The sequence below is a fragment of the Ostrea edulis genome, chromosome 9 (assembly GCF_947568905.1).
Source record: "Ostrea edulis chromosome 9, xbOstEdul1.1, whole genome shotgun sequence".
NCBI classification, from domain to species: domain Eukaryota; kingdom Metazoa; phylum Mollusca; class Bivalvia; order Ostreida; family Ostreidae; genus Ostrea; species Ostrea edulis.
Genome location: NC_079172.1, coordinates 26,330,157 through 26,349,592, shown reverse-complemented (window position 1 = coordinate 26,349,592; position 19,436 = coordinate 26,330,157). Strand labels below are relative to the sequence as shown.

General features: G+C 31.4%; 1 protein-coding gene and 1 long non-coding RNA gene across 2 annotated transcripts; both read right to left on the bottom strand.

Moving 5' to 3' along the window:
- Nucleotides 1–1,907: 1,907 nt before the first annotated feature.
- Nucleotides 1,908–3,301, bottom strand: LOC130050305 (uncharacterized). The gene is made up of 2 exons (XR_008798743.1): nt 2,362–3,301; nt 1,908–2,277 (listed from the first exon to the last, which is right to left on the bottom strand). It is a non-coding gene; the product is annotated as an uncharacterized LOC130050305 (long non-coding RNA).
- Nucleotides 3,302–7,071: 3,770 nt separating this feature from the next.
- LOC130050303 (uncharacterized) lies at nt 7,072–19,003 on the bottom strand. Its single transcript, XM_056149984.1, has 7 exons — nt 18,683–19,003; nt 17,749–18,162; nt 17,416–17,619; nt 16,942–16,983; nt 15,159–15,497; nt 12,596–12,919; nt 7,072–9,440 (listed from the first exon to the last, which is right to left on the bottom strand). Exons 1-7 carry the CDS (start codon nt 18,879–18,881, stop codon nt 9,388–9,390), a joined length of 1,575 nt encoding a protein of 524 aa, XP_056005959.1. The 5' UTR covers nt 18,882–19,003; the 3' UTR covers nt 7,072–9,387.
- Nucleotides 19,004–19,436: the final 433 nt, after the last annotated feature.

Below are 19,436 nucleotides of genomic sequence, written 5' to 3'. Positions count from 1 at the left end.
AATACACTCTGAATACACTCTAATATGTAAAGTTGTTATAAAAACTACCACATTCCCATTGGCATCATGATACACCTTTATTTTCGTATTTCAAGCACACCTACCGACTTCTTCGATACCCATTGCAAAGAAGGGAAAAAAGAGAACGAAGGGGAAAAGGTACGAGTTTACAAAGGAGCGATGATAGTTTGCCCAGACGCCTGCGCATTTTCATTTCTTTGCCTTCACAACTTCGTATTTTCGTCTTTACCGCGAATAAACGAAAGAGCGAACATTGATGTTAAAGACGAATATATATCTATTGATGATAGAAATATATATATATATATATATATATATATATATATATATATATATATATATATATAATCCAAATAGAAAGAGTTGATATCACACAGTCAAAATAATTCAATAAAAAAAGCAGGAAAATATACAGTTCCAAAATATATTTAAATCACTTTTAACATCCATCCTCAGGTGAATACAAATTAATAATGATTATTAATTTGTATTCACCTGAGGATGGATGTTAAAATCCAGAAAGCGCTAGTGATTTAAATATATTTTGGAACTGTATATTTTCCTGCTTTTTTTATTGAATTACACACACACACACACACACACACACACACACACACACACACACACACACACACACACACACACACACACACACACACACACACACATATATATATATATATATATATATATATATATATATCTAAATTGTTGTTTTTTTTAAATCACAGTGTCCGGTATAAAATTTTAAAAGAAATAGAATAAACAGTACACAAAGTTAAATATTTAACGCTAAACAGTACACAAAGTTAAATATTTAACTTTGTGTACTGTTTATTCTATTTCTTTTAATATATATATATATATATATATATATATATATATATATATATATATATATATATATAAAGTTAAATCTATAATGTGTAACTAAGCAATAATGTCATACTTCTTGAAAATGAAACCTGTTGAGTTATTTTCGGCGTTCTAGTTTTTCTTTATCATTCTATTACTTGTGTGGATATTTACTTATATTTTGGATTTTAAAAAATATATATAGAGAGAGAGTATTTTGATTATAGAGTATAAAAATATTTGTTTTTCGATTTCCGTCATTTTTTTCTTCAAACACCGATACACAACACAGCCAAACTTTGAATGAGTTCTGGAATGGGGGCATATACAGCTGAAGTTTGACGGTGACCAACAGAAATTTAAAAGGATAATGAAACCTTAAAATCGTCCACGTGCAGAATTCATTATGGGGGAAATTATAGTTCAATCACCATACTAGTATACTGATAAAACTTCTACAAATTCATACAATGTTAATCTTTTGCATGTTTCCGAGCACAAGTGATCTGCGTCACGTTGTTGGTATTATTTGAACTTTGCTTCAGTATTTCAAATTTTCTAAGACCTGTTTTTCGTTTATTGTCTCCAAGCCGGATGAGAAACTGTTCGACTTAAAAAAAATGTGATCTGTGTGTCGGTGAATGTGCAATATCATGACAGCTGTCATAAATTTAGAATTGATTAACTTGGGCAAATGCTTTTGCGTACAATGTACCTCAGCTACTACGCACCAGTTGCACTTGGGTACATCTGAACAAGAAGTGATACAATAAGCCTTTGTTACGAATGCTTAGTAAACGTTATGGATAGTTAAAATTTTATCAACCCGTAGGACAAGCATATCATATACATGTAATCTTAAACACGAGGATTATTATCATTTTTAATTTCAAAACATTCTTTGCTGGTCGTCATATTGTATTATCTAAGACTGCATTAAACCATAAGTTCAGCTTTCCCAAAACATAAACTGATATTGGGAATTATACGATACACTTCCTCGTGAATTCTTGAGATGAAACGCATGTATAAGCGTTTAACAATTTATTGTTTGGCAGATAATGACCACAGTGATCAGAAACAACATTTACAACCAACAACGGTGGGGCCACCGATCAACAGGACTCATCCCCAACAGCAACATGTGTGTGTCGTCCGAATGGGCAAGTAGCCTGCTGGGTAATAATCACAATCAAGCTACCGACACAATCAACATACATTGTCTTCAATACTGTATTTAACTTGTAACCTTATTGAAATTGTCAATATCAAATAAAAATTCATCAATTAAAATCCACATATCAACTGTCAACATCACAATATAACATCCAATTTGAAGGTGACGATTTCGTCCCGAACCACTAAGTATGCCGACAGCAAGCGATATCTGAAACGAAAAATCTAAACAGCAGAAAAACCAACTTAATCAAAAAGAAGGGTGTGTTGGGTGGTATTTCTAAAAAACAATATATAAAAAATACCGACCTTCTCGAATGCTGCAGAATAGGAAAAGAGAAGGGACAAACTTCTTACAGTGTCAACTCTCCGGGACAATAATGATATTGGAGTTGTAGCGTAATGGAATATACTGAGCTGACCGGAGGTTGGGGAAGGGATGGTGCAGTAAATTTAGAATGATGTCTCTCCAGAACACAATTCCGAATTAAACATAACTGGCATTGATGCCTAAATTAACAACATGATCTGCCTTAGATTAAACAACATAATCATCAAATGACACAATAACTCTCATCTACTTCAATAAAATATTACCCATAGAAGTAAAGGGGGGCTTAGATAACAACACATATTTACAGACAAGCTGAAATATGTGGAATTATTCATCATTTCAAACACATAATCTTACAATAAGCCTTATATCAAAATATTGGGCTTTTTAAATTTATTTATTTTGATTATACTTTAACTATTCCTACCATTACTTATCACAATGCTATTTAAAGCCATTTGCACATTTCATTTAACTATTAACTCTCAAAGAGGAAGTAGCATGAAAAATTTAAATGGCTGGTTTTTCAAGTGAGGAGGCATTGAAATAATCAATACAGAGACTTTAAACAAGCCGGGGAGGCATGCATTGAATAAATAATTGATTTTCAGACCAAGGTCTTCGAATGTATTATATTAAACAAAAGATATAAATAAAATTTTAATGATCCGTATATTAACTATATATCCGTAATAAGTTTAGTTCAGTTCAGTTCATTGTTTATCAAAGTACATGTTATAATATATACGCACAATACTTATAGACATGTGTATACAGATTATATTGGATAGATGACCTATACATTTATAGACATATGTATACAGATTATATTGGACAGGTGACCTATACATTTATAGACATGTGTATACAGATTATATTGGACAGGTGACCTATACATTTATAGACGTGTGTAGAGATTATATTGGACAGGTGACCTATACATTTATAGACATGACTATACAGATATATTGGACAGGTGACCTATACATTTATAGACATGTGTATACAGATTATATTGGACAGGTGACCTATACATTTATAGACATGTATATACAGATTATATTGGACAGGTGACCTATACATTTATATATAGACATGTGTATACAGATTATATTGGACAGGTGACCTATACATTTATAGACATGTATATACAGATTATATTGGACAGGTGACCTATACATTTATATATAGACATGTGTATACAGATTATATCGGACAGGTGACCTATACATTTATAGACTTGTGTATACAGATTACATTGGACAGGTGACCTATACATTTATAGACATGTGTATACAGATTATATTGGACAGATGACCTATACATTTATAGACATGTGTATACAGATTATATTGGACAGATGACCTATACATTTATAGACATGTGTATACAGATTATATTCGACAGGTGACCTATACATTTATACACATGTCTATACAGATTATATTGGACAGGTGACCTATACATTTATAGACATGTGTATACAGATTATATTGGATAGATGACCTATACATTTATAGACATGTGTATACAGATTATATTGGACAGGTGACCTATACATTTATAGACATGTGTATACAGATTATATTGGACAGGTGACCTATACATTTATAGACATGTGTATACAGATTATATTGGATAGATGACCTATACATTTATAGACATGTGTATACAGATTATATTGGATATATGACCTATACATTTATAGACATGTGTATACAGATTATATTGGACAGGTGACCTATACATTTATAGACATGTGTATACAGATTATATTGGACAGGTGACCTATACATTTATAGACATGTGTATACAGATTATATTGGATAGATGACCTATACATTTATAGACATGTGTATACAGATTATATTGGACAGGTGACCTATACATTTATAGACATGTGTATACAGATTATATTGGACAGGTGACCTATACATTTATAGACATGTATATACAGATTATATTGGACAGGTGACCTATACATTTATATATAGACATGTGTATACAGATTATATTGGATAGGTAACCTATACATTTATAGACATGTGTATACAGATTATGTTGGACAGGTGACCTATACATTTATACACATGTGTATACAGATTATATTGGATAGGTGACCTATACATTTATAGACATGTGTATACAGATTATATTGGACAGATGACCTATACATTTATAGACATGTGTATACAGATTATATTGGACAGGTGACCTATACATTTATACACATGTCTATACAGATTATATTGGACAGGTGACCTATACATTTATAGACATGTGTATACAGATTATATTGGATAGATGACCTATACATTTATAGACATGTGTATACAGATTATATTGGACAGGTGACCTATACATTTATAGACATGTGTATACAGATTATATTGGATAGGTGACCTATACATTTATACACATGTGTATACAGATTATATTGGATAGGCGACCTATACATTTATACACATGTGTATAAAGATTATATTGGACAGGTGACCTATACATTTATAGACATGTGTATACAGATTATATTGGATAGGTGACCAATACATTTATAGACATGTGTATACAGATTATATTGGACAGATGACCTATACATTTATATATAGACATGTGTATACAGATTATATTGGACAGGTGACCTATACATTTATAGACATGTGTATACAGATTATATTGGACAGGTGACCTATACATTTATACACATGTTTATACAGATTATATTGGATAGGTGACCTATACATTTATAGACGTGTATACAGATTATATTGGACAGATGACCTATACATTTATAGACATGTGTATACAGATTATATTGGACAGGTGACCTATACATTTATACACATGTCTATACAGATTATATTGGACAGGTGACCTATACATTTATAGACATGTGTATACAGATTATATTGGATAGATGACCTATACATTTATAGACATGTGTATACAGATTATATTGGACAGGTGACCTATACATTTATAGACATGTGTATACAGATTATATTGGACAGGTGACCTATACATTTATAGACATGTGTATACAGATTATATTGGATAGATTACCTATACATTTATAGACATGTGTATACAGATTATATTGGATAGATGACCTATACATTTATAGACATGTGTATACAGATTATATTGGACAGGTGACCTATACATTTATAGACATGTGTATACAGATTATATTGGACAGGTGACCTATACATTTATAGACATCTATACAGATTATATTGGACAGGTGACCTTTACATTTATATATAGACATGTATATACAGATTATATTGGATAGGTGACCTATACATTTATACACATGTGTATAAAGATTATATTGGACAGGTGACCTATACATTTATAGACATGTGTATACAGATTATATTGGATAGGTGACCAATACATTTATAGACATGTGTATACAGATTATCTTGGACAGATGACCTATACATTTATATATAGACATGTGTATACAGATTATATTGGACAGGTGACCTACACATTTATAGACATGTGTATACAGATTATATTGGACAGGTGACCTATACATTTATAGACATGTGTATACAGATTATATTGGACAGGTGACCTATACATTTATAGACATGTGTATACAGATTATATTGGATAGATGCCCTATACATTTATAGACATGTGTATACAGATTATATTGGATAGGTGACCTATACATTTATACACATGTGTATACAGATTATATTGGATAGGTAACCTATACATTTATAGACATGTGTATACAGATTATATTGGATAGATGACCTATACATTTATAGACATGTGTATACAGATTATATTGGACAGGTGACCTATACATTTATAGACATGTGTATACAGATTATATTGGATAGATTACCTATACATTTATAGACATGTGTATACAGATTATATTGGATAGATGACCTATACATTTATAGACATGTGTATACAGATTATATTGGACAGGTGACCTATACATTTATAGACATGTGTATACAGATTATATTGGATAGATTACCTATACATTTATAGACATGTGTATACAGATTATATTGGACAGGTGACCTATACATTTATAGACATGTGTATACAGATTATATTGGATAGATGACCTATACATTTATAGACATGTGTATACAGATTATATTGGACAGGTGACCTATACATTTATAGACATGTGTATACAGATTATATTGGATAGATGACCTATACATTTATAGACATGTGTATACAGATTATATTGGACAGGTGACCTATACATTTATAGACATGTGTATACAGATTATATTGGATAGATGACCAATACATTTATAGACATGTGTATACAGATTATATTGGATAGATGACCTATACATTTATAGACATGTGTATACAGATTATATTGGACAGGTGACCTATACATTTATAGACATGTGTATACAGATTATATTGGACAGGTGACCTATACATTTATAGACATGTGTATACAGATTATATTGGACAGGTGACCTATACATTTATAGACATGTGTATACAGATTATATTGGACAGGTGACCTATACATTTATACACATGTGTATACAGATTATATTGGACAGGTGACCTATACATTTATAGACATGTGTATACAGATTATATTGGACAGGTGACCTATACATTTATACACATGTGTATACAGATTATATTGGATAGATGACCTATAAGATAAGATGAGATAAGATAAGATATTCTTTATTTCCTCCAAGGTAATGGAGAGTTATAAGTAATTGACAACTAGAACATTATATAATTAGATATGAACAGGAACAAACAAACATAATTATATATGTACAAAGTTACATTTTACGACAATCAAAGATAAAGAGATTTTTCAATTTGAAAACGTAATTTGAAACAATTTGAATTACTTTTTTCCATTTATCACGAGACAAATTTCCAAAGCTAGTACCATTAATACATCCCAGAAGAGAAAGATATTGTGTTTCAATACTTTGGCTCTCAAAATTAACATATTCTTCAAGGTCTAACAGATCCAATATATTCTCTAGTAAATGTTCTCTTTCTGATAAAACATTGAAGCAACTAAGCATTACATGCATGTTATAATTTAAAACATTTTTACCACACAAAGTACATTTTTTTGAAACTATTTTCATAGAGGCAAGTTGCAAGAGACAATTAATAGACCGTCGTTGACCAGGATTTTCATTAAGGATACACCAGATATGACTTGGTCTTAATTTACAATGAATTTTCATAAACAACGACATATGTTGACATTGTGATATTGCATTATGCCATTTTCTATCTTCTACTAGAAATACATTTTTAAAAACTAATTTTGAAAACGATTGTTTATCAAAAACAATATCAGCATGGTCAGAAAAGACATTAGACATTTCGTATTTTGTCAGAGTATCAGTAATAAATTTTGTCACGAGAAACTTTTCAGCAACACAAACATTGGATATAAATCTATATACTTTATTGTGAGTAGAGTTTTGATCTGCTCTATGCAGTCTACCGAATAATAATAAACGACATTTATCAATATATCCTTCCATAGTCCATAAACCTAGATTTGCAATACACGAAAGAGATGGAGAATATTTTGAAAAACCTTGTATTATTCTAGAAAAATGTCTTTGGATATATTCAATTTTGTTCAGATCTTCTTTAGATAATGCTGTCCATAGCTCACAAGAATAGAATGCCGACGGTAACACAATCCTTTTCCAAATTTTAGCTGAAACTATAGGATGAATCTGAAAACTGTTCACACCAATTGTATAAAAGGAATGTATTTTAGTTCTTGCAGCCTTGCACGCTCGATCTGTCAATTTGTCACATTTCATGTTTGCTTGAAGCAAACAACCTGCATATATGACACTATCACAATATGGTATATGATCATTAAATAATTTCATTTCATGATTTACAAATGAAAGAGGAAACTTATTAAAAACTATAAAAACACTTTTACATGGGTTGTAATGAAGTCTCCATTTGTATACATAACGCTCAACAATAACCAACAGACTTTGAAGAGAGCGAAGGCGAATTACTCAGCAAAACAGTATCATCTGCTAACAGTATACTTGGTATATGTATATCACCCAACAATAACCCATAGTTGAGTTTACAAATTTCATTTAAGAGATCGTCTACATATACAAGGAACATAAAAGCACTAAGAACTCTTCCTTGACCAACACCTTGTGAAACATTGTATAATGACGAATTCATCCCAGCAAAGGATACAAAACATTTATTGCCATTGTACCAGTATTTCAGGATTTTCCATATTCTACGATCAATTCCAAGAGTATGCAGTTTAAATAAATGGACATTATGCCATATTCTATCAAAAGCCTTTTCGTTATCTAAAAAAGCACAGAAGACTGGCGAACCCCTTCATACATAATAGCCAATGGTTTCTTTCAAGACATAACAGGCTGGTATAGCACCATGCTCATTTCTGAAACCGAATTGTAACGGATGTGGAAATAAGATGCGCTTTTCAGTTAATTCATTTTCAATGCGACATAGAATAACCTTTTCAAATAGTTTGCTTATTGCAGAAGTCAATGTAATACCTCTGTAGTTTGTAGGGTTACATTTATCTTTATTTTTGCCTTTGTAGATAGAGATTACTTTACCAACCTTAAACATTTCAGGAACATATGTACATTGCAATATGTGGTTGAAAAGAATACATAAATGATCTACGAGTTTGTTTCCGCCGTATATGATGTGTTCATTTGTAAGAAAGTCTGGACCCGCTTCTTGTCCCTTTGATATTGCTGTAATATGTTGCCGTATTTCCTCAGTCGATAATGGATCCTGTACAAGAGTAAATTGGGAGAAGCTTCTGGACTCACTATCTAGATGATTTACTTATTCATCAATATGTTCTTTGAATGAATCATCAAATTTGTTTGGAGTGTGTTTCTCCGCGGCAAGATCAGAATAATATTTTCTCCAGAGGTTGCACATGTCTATAACATTATCGGCTGTATTATCCATGTACTTTAGATGTTTAGGGAGTGTAGAGGACGCTCGTTTTGAATTTCTCCACGCTGTTCTGTAAAAGGTAAATAAATAGTCCCTGTGTATAATATATGTATAATACTTGTGTGTCTGATGTCTGATGTATAGTGCTTGTGTATAACATATGTATAATACTTGTATATCTATGTCTGATGTATAGTGTTTGTGTATAATATATGTATAATACTTGTGCGTCTGATGTATAGTGTTTGTGTATAATATATGTATAATACTTGTATGTCTATGTCTGATGTATAGTGCTTGTGTATAATATATGTATAATACTTCTGTTTCTGATGTATAGTGTTTGTGTATAATATATGTATAATACTTGTATATCTATGTCTGATGTATAGTGTTTGTGTATGATATATGTATAATACTTGTGTGTCTGATGTATAGTGCTTGTGTATAATATATGTATAATACTTGTATATCTATGTCTGATGTATAGTGTTTGTGTATAATATATGTATAATACTTGTATATCTATGTCTGATGTATAGTGCTTGTGTATAATATATGTATAATACTTGTATATCTATGTCTGATGTATAGTGCTTGTGTATAATATATGTATAATACTTGTATATCTATGTCTGATGTATAGTGCTTGTGTATAATATATGTATAATACTTGTATATCTATGTCTGATGTATAGTGTTTGTGTATAATATATGTATAATACTTGTATATCTATGTCTGATGTATAGTGCTTGTGTATAATATATGTATAATACTTGTATATCTATGTCTGATGTATAGTGTTTGTGTATAATATATGTATACTACTTGTATGTCTATGTCTGATGTATAGTGTTTGTGTATAATATATGTATAATAATTGTATATCTATGTCTGAAGTATAGTGCTTGTGAATAATATATGTATAATACTTGTATGTCTATGTCTGATGTATAGTGTTTGTGTATGATATATGTATAATACTTGTGTGTCTGATGTATAGTGCTTGTGTATAATATATGTATAATACTTGTATATCTATGTCTGATGTATAGTGTTTGTGTATAATATATATATAATACTTGTATATCTATGTCTGATGTATAGTGCTTGTGTATAATATATGTATAATACTTGTATATCTATGTCTGATATATAGTGCTTGTGTATAATATATGTATAATACTTGTATATCTATGTCTGATGTATAGTGCTTGTGTATAATATATGTATAATACTTGTATATCTATGTCTGATGTATAGTGCTTGTGTATAATATATGTATAATACTTGTATATCTATGTCTGATGTATAGTGCTTGTGTATAATATATGTATAATACTTGTATATCTATGTCTGATGTATAGTGCTTGTGTATAATATATGCATAATACTTGTGTGTCTGATGTATAGTGCTTGTGTATAATATATGTATAATACTTGTGTGTCTGATGTATAGTGTTTGTGTATAATATATGTATACTACTTGTATATCTATGTCTGATGTATAGTGTTTGTGTATAATATATGTATAATACTTATATGTCTATGTCTGATGTATAGTGCTTGTGTATAATATATGTATAATACTTGTATATCTATGTCTGATGTATAGTGCTTGTGTATAATATATGTATAATACTTGTATGTCTATGTCTGATGTATAGTGCTTGTGTATAATATATGTATAATACTTGTGTGTCTGATGTATAGAGCTTGTGTATAATATATGTATAATACTTGTATATCTATGTCTGATGTATAGAGCTTGTGTATAATATATGTATAATACTTGTATATCTATGTCTGGTGTATAGTGTTTGTGTATAATATATGTATAATACTTGTTTGTCTGATGTATAGTGCTTCTGTATAATATATGTATAATACTTGTATATCTATGTCTGATGTATAGTGCTTGTGTATAATATATGCATAATACTTGTGTGTCTGATGTATAGTGCTTGTGTATAATATATGTATAATACTTTTGTGTCTGATGTATAGTGCTTGTGTATAATATATGTATAATACTTGTATGTCTATGTCTGATGTATAGTGCTTGTGTATAATATATGTATAATACTTGTATATCTATGTCTGATGTATAGTGTTTGTGTATCATATAATGTATAATACTTGTATATCTATGTCTGATGTATAGTGCTTGTGTATAATATATGTATAATACTTGTGTGTCTGATGTATAGTGTTTGTGTATAATATATGTATAATACTTGTATATCTATGTCTGATGTATAGTGCTAGTGTATAAGATATGTATAATACTTGTATATCTATGTCTGATGTATAGTGTTTGTGTATAATATATGTATAATACTTGTATATCTATGTCTGATGTATAGTGCTTGTGTATAATATATGTATAATACTTGTGTGTCTGATGTATAGTGTTTGTGTATAATATATGTATAATACTTGTATATCTATGTCTGATGTATAGTGCTTGTGTATAATATATGTATAATACTTGTATATCTATGTTTGATGTATAGTGTTTGTGTATAATATATGTATAATACTTGTATATCTATGTCTGATGTATAGTGCTTGTGTATAATATATGTATAATACTTGTATATCTATATCTGATGTATAGAGCTTGTGTATAATATATGTATAATACTTGTGTGTCTATGTCTGATGTATAGTGTTTGTGTATAATATATGTATAATAATTGTATATCTATGTCTGATGTATAGTGCTTGTGTATAATATATGTATAATACTTGTGTGTCTGATGTATAGTGCTTGTGTATAATATATGTATAATACTTGTATATCTATGTCTGATGTATAGTGATTGTGTATAATATATGTATACTACTTGTATATCTATGTCTGATGTATAGTGCTTGTGTATAATATATGTATAATACTTGTGTGTCTGATGTATAGTGCTTGTGTATAATATATGTATGATACTTGTATATCTATGTCTGATGTATAGTGCTTGTGTATAATATATGTATAATACTTGTATGTCTATGTCTGGTGTATTATGTTTGTGTATAATATATGCAAATCCCTATAATTCAGTGACACATAAAACACGCAAGTGTATCAAATTAGAGATGCAATACGTACAACTCTATGTGCTGAATTTTTTTCTTATGTAAATATGTTTATTGTATATCAGTTGTTTTAATAATAATTAAAAGATAAAAATTTTTTTTTTAAAAACTTCCATGCGAAACTATACCTGCGCTTCGAACAGTAATTGACTTAAATTTATTTGCAAATGGCCATTGCATAATTGAACATTTAAGATCGGTATTATTGAAACTTCCATCAGCTATCATAAGATTTGATGGTTTCCAAACGACATTCACAAGACAGTGTGGGTCGTTTCTTCCAGTGATAACTATTGATCCTTCAATGTTGGTAAAACTGCTCTCTGATTGTTTTTTGTAGTACGCTTTAATGTCTGCGTGAGACTCATCTATAGTAGCTGTACAGTTGAATTCAATCTGTGAACCCTCTTCGTAAATTGGACTCGTGTTTATACTGAATGCTGTCAGATTGCCTGAAAATTAATTTTTATAGTACTGTAAAATTATTAGATTTCATGGATTTCCAGATTACTCCTATCTCAGGAATTCCAAACCACAACGAAATACACAAATATGATAATTCAATGTACCGAAACCATACCCACGAAATTACATCCCAACGAAAGGGTAAAATCTGGGAATCCACGTAAATTAGTCCCCGCAAAATCAAGTGATTTCACGCTAAATAATGGACTTGATTTTAACATATCGCTGTACTTATTGTGATATAGGATTTACAATAATAGTAATTAGTAAATGGACAAACTATAATAAAGCATATGTGCTTTAAAGTTTTACGATATATGCACTCCACAAAGACTAGAGTCAATTTAAAAAAAAATGATCAAACAAATAGTTTAACAAAATAAACTGAACTGAACTTTTAAAAATATATAATAAAGTAATTGTGTTTCTGCTGAAATGTGTAGTCAGAATGGTTATTTTTGTTCAATCCCAGAAAGCTTGTGACAAATGTAAAGTAACTGAGTAAGTTTTATGTATTATTTTACGTCATATCAAAAAACAATTCACCAATGTAGAGACGTCACCAGCCGTAACGAAAGTGTCACAATTTCTTACCTGTCTATGATGATTACGACCAACCCAGGGAGGTTTCTTGATGCAAAATGAGCGCCCTACCTGCACTAAGCGACCGCGGCCGGTAACTAAGAAAGTATTCTATCACATGAAACATTATGGTCACTAGTAATACTAGTTTAAAAAGAAATGCGGTACATTCCTTTATAAAATTATGGTACAAATCACTCGCCTTTAGAAGTTCATTTATCTATAACTAGTTTTGTTCAATTCAAATGAAAGCTCGCAATTATACTTAATATCTGGGAAGGAAACTTTAATTAGTTGCAATTTCTGACAGCGGTAGGTCAGTGGTAGAGCATTCTCTTCGTGGTCGGGAGCCCTGTTCGTGTCATGACCGCGCCAAGCCTTAGACGTAAACAAAAATATAGTGACTAGTTCTTTGCCAAACACTCGGAAGTGGAGGTGAGTGACACGGATCTTTGGGATATGGCCGTAAAAATGAAGGTCCCGTGTCGCGGAAGGCGTTGGCACGCTAAAGATCACTAATTGATACGGCCCTGAGCACTAAGCATAGGTCTAAATTTGTTGTATTTCGCCTACAACTGGTGACATAATACAGAAACAGAAACAAGCATACCCCCCGAAACAAACATTCCCCCGAAACATAAAACACATAGAACATTAAATGATTTGTTCTCGCATCTGGACGAAACGGTCAATAGTTTTGATTTTCTAAACGTGGACCAAATGGTCAACTGTTCTGATTTACTATGAATTTCGTACTTACTGTTTGATCTGAAACTGATATCATAAATGTTCAGTGACTGGATAAGGTTAACAATGTGTTACAATTGGTGTGATTTTAGAGGTGTTTTTTTTTTTTTAGATATCTTGATTTTGTGTTAAATGTATTGCCAAAACTGGAATATGTGAGTTGCAAATATTGTTAACAGGTACACTTATAGTACTCATAATTGAATACTAACTACATAATGCCTATTAGCAAACCATTTTATACCATATATCAAAGTCTCTTATATCGATGTTTCATGAATGATAACTGTAGTTTTATTTGTTAGTTGGTTGGTTGTATATTGTTTATCGTCTCACTGAAGACTTTTGCACTCCTATAGAGACGTCACATTGCCTGTGAGGGACTGTACGATTCTGTAACCTCGGTGAGTACGGCCTTTGAGCAGGGAGGGGTCTTTATCGGGCCACTCCTACTGTGACACGGGACCTCTTCATTCGCGGTCTCATTTGAAGGACCTTCCCATTAAGTCGCCACTTACGACATACAAGGGGTTCTGAGGACCTATTCTAACCCGGATCCCCACGAGAGTGGTTTTATATGAATATTGCTGTCTTGTGATAAATGCTGAAAATGACTGTCACTGACACACATGTAACTACATGTGTGTTCTAGTATATCGTCTAAACTTTGTACATTTACAGTGATTGAGAACGAATTGTTATCTATATTTAGAAATGTAATGCAACCTTGACCGATTCTTGTGCCTTACAGAGTATAAGTTATATAATAGACATGCTTCCAGTATTCAATAATTAATTCAATTATTTACTGCCATCGTTGTACATGTAAATGCTGGTTAATTACTGTTAATTGACCTGATCAATCTGATGACTCAAAATGATAAAGAAACAACTTACTAATAACATTTAGTCTAAATGTTTCAACAGAAAGGGCAACTGATGAATCTGTTCCCATGCCGGTGATACTATATCGTCCTTTACCACTGCAATTTACTGAATGGAACGTCATTGATAAAATCATAGGCGATGAAGCAAAGTTGGTGGATATGTCCATGTCAGGACGGGACTGAGATTGCACCGTGCCGTCTGGAAGAATTCCCGCTATTTTTTCCTCACTTCCTTGACTTGACTCTGGGAGGAATGTGATGTTTAGGCTGACGAATGTGTTATCTAGGACAACACATTTTACGATGGCTGATGTCCCCTCCGAGTGGGTGGAATCATTACACGACACATCTATAATACCCGTAATGTTATAAATGTCTTGTATATCAAACGTTTTGCACTGATATTGTTGAAAACATAATGCATGATACACATAGGATATATAGCAAAAAAGCGTTATATTCACATACATCTTTCATCAAAGTAATGGAGAAATACACAAATTCTGAAAATCAGATTTAACGTCAAATTAGGCCCTATTCATACCCAGCAGACACAGGACTCAAAAGGACGTTCGTCAATATTTGGTTGCGATGATATATGACCATATTTGAAAGCCGAATTCATAATGCTTTCTTGTGATTATACATACATACATACATACATATATATATATATATATATATATATATATATATATATATATGTATATAAGATAAGATAAGATAAGATATTCTTTATTTCCTCCAAGGTAATGGAAAGTTATAAGTAATTGACAACTAGAACATTATATAATTAGATATGAACAGGAACAAACAAACATAATTATATATGTACAAAGTTACATTTTACGACAATCAAAGATAAAGAGATTTTTCAATTTGAAAACGTAATTTGAAACAATTTGAATTACTTTTTTCCATTTATCACGAGACAAATTTCCAAAGCTTGTACCATTAATACATCCCAGAAGAGAAAGATATTGTGTTTCAATACTTTGGCTCTCAAAGTTAAGATATTCTTCAAGGTCTAACAGATCCAATATATTCTCTAGTAAATGTTCTCTTTCTGATAAAACATTGAAGCAACTAAGCATTACATGCATGTTATAATTTAAATCATTTTTACCACACAAAGTACATTCTTTTGAAACTATTTTCATAGAAGCAAGTTGCAAGAGACAATTAATAGACCGTCGTTGACCAGGATTTTCATTAAGGATACACCAGATATGACTTGGTCTTAATTTACAATGAATTTTCATAAACAACGACATATGTTGACATTGTGATATTGCATTATGCCATTTTCTATCTTCTACTAGAAATACATTTTTAAAAACTAATTTCGTATTTTGTCAGAGTATCAATAATAATTTTTGTCACAAGAAACTTTTCAGCAACACAAACATTGGAGATAAATCTATATACTTTATTGTGAGTAGAGTTTTGATCTGCTCTATGCAGTCTACCGAATAATAATAAACGACATTTATCAATATAACCTTCCATAGTCCATAAACCTAGATTTGCAATGCACGAAAGAAATGGAGAATATTTTGAAAAACCTTGTATTATTCTAGAAAAATGTCTTTGGATATATTCAATTTTGTTCAGATCTTCTTTAGATAATGCTGTCCATAGCTCACAAGAACAAGAACAATTAGTTCTTGCAACATTTCACAGAAATAGTTCTACAATTTGATGGGGATCTACAACATCATGGATAATATGAAATAAAACATTGAAGCCATTTCTATTTGATATAAATGTATGTAAAACAAATTCCCACTCACAGCGTGTTCCTGGGGGTAGGGTTGTCATTATTGTTGTAGGCCCTGAATGGTTACAATAAAGTCTTATGCATACAAGTTTACTGTTAAACATCTACTATTTAACATAATTATTTGAAATAATGATGCGTTTTCCTTGATATCTACAGTAAATTGGAATATATCAATATCATTATGTGTTTAGAATATTATTGTCAATGATTTTGAATTTACGTCCCACTTCAAATGATATGATTGCCTTTAAATTTTATGACTGCTATTCCACCTTAAAGTTATATTTTATGATTACCAACAAATAGATAAGAACGTTATCAACACAGAGTAAGATTTCTTTTCATATTGTAGATCATGTGCTAACTTAATATTAAACATTTAAAAGAAATTACACATGAAATAAACTATAAAATTGAATCGAAGTCAAATTAAATGTGCTATCATTACTAATAGTGTTAATTAGGAGTAAAAAAACATTTTTACCAGGTGTTGTTACTTCCTCGCAAGTAAAACTTCCGTCACAAGGTACACAATATTTCTTTGTAAAGTCCATGCATTGGCCAGTAGGACATTGATTTCCCACGGCATACATTTTCCCTTCGATTTCCGAACAATCGACAAAACTATTGCAGTCATTGTTCGGATGTTTTCTGATAGATTGGTGCTCATATCCGTCACAAAAGTTACCTAAAATAAATTCTTCGTTACAATTCAAACAACAGAAAGAAAGACCAACAAGCCTTGTACAAACTAATCTGTCATGAATGAGATTGAAATTCTTCCTAGATTGTTATGAAATTATAGAAAATGTCTTACCAGGAATCACTGTTATGCGTGACTCCACAGAAGAGTGCACTGTCTCGTCGTCCTTCAGCACACATTTCACAGTCCCGTTATTGAACTCCATCGTCAAGTCCAGCAAAAATGTTATCGTTTCCGGGTTGTTACACGACACATTCGTTTTCCAATCAGACACAAGAAGGAACTGGGCAGTCGTTCCTGTGATGTTGATGTTAGTTATATTGTTCGTAGGATCCAGCATTTTTTCGGTCTCTGCTATTCTGTTTGAGTATCTAAAACCAGTCACAGCGTTCAGTTTGAATATTTGAACTTCCAAGTAGTTATTTCTCTCTTCCATTCCGGTGTGCTCCGTGGAAAATATATGATTGAGGCCTGCTCTAGCAAAAGGTTCGAAGATGTCGGGATGTAATTTCAATTCTGGTTTAGCTCCTTGCAATATGACAATAACATTCAGTAAGGATATGACCAAGTAATTCAGAAGTGATAATAGTTGATGGATAGAATTTAATAACACAGTGTTTAAGTACATGTAAACATGTATAATTAAGTACATCACAATGATTTTAAAATACTATTTACAGAACAAGATTACTAGGGAAATTATATGGATCAAACTAAATACTGTAAATGTATTACATTTGGCTGTGTATTCTATTTAGCGCCTTTGGCGGAACGTAGCTTCCGCTAAATCAAGTACATCGCTAAATGCCATCCGTAAATCTAGATGTTTAAAGTAATTCAGGAATGCGCTAAATCAAATCTACGCTAACTTGTTGAAAAAACAATTTCCGCCAAATATAATACGTTCACAGTACGTTGAAGTGCCTGACTACGCATAGATACAGCGAAACTGAATTGACAATTTCGCGTTTGAAATATATCAAAAATTCACAAATTGCTGAATACAAATACATAATGTAGGCAAATAAGTAAACGTTAAATTAATTACCTTCCACAATAAACGTCATATTGGGAGCGGTTATTATAGAATTGTTCTTTGTCGACATTTTGCAACCACACATTCCTTGATCTTCGCACTCCACACTGGATATTCTCAAGATCAGTCGTTCATCCCCACTAAACGATTGTGTTGTTACAGAGTATCTCGCATTAGTTATAAGCATTGAGGCCGTTCCTGAACTATTCATAACAGCAATTTCGGCACCATCTTTAGATAAAATGATTTCCTGAAATATTGATGACGCACTCCGGGCTATGCATTCTATTTCTTGGAAACTTTTTGTCAGGTTTGATTTGATATATTCAAAAAATGCAACACCTGAAATAAAGTAATGTATATTGTTATTTTATACACACACTCATGTACATATCGTTATTTTATTTTTGAAATGTATATATTATTTTCATCTTTTTGAAACAGGTGCTCTCCCGTGGGGATCCGGGTTAGAATAAATCCTCAGTACCCCTTGCTTGTCGTAAGAGGCGACTAAATGGGATGGTCCTTCGCCTGAGACCATAAAAACCGAGGTCCCGTTTCACAGTACGTGTGGAACGATAAAGATCCCTCCCTGCTCAAAGGCCATAAGCGCCGAGCATAGGCCTAAATTTTGCAGCCCTTCACCGGCATTAGTGACGTCTCCATATGAGTGAAATATTCTTGAGAGGAACGTTAAACAATATTCAATCAATCAATACAACAGTTATGTGGGTCGTTTCTACGATGGTATGTTTGTTCATTCGTT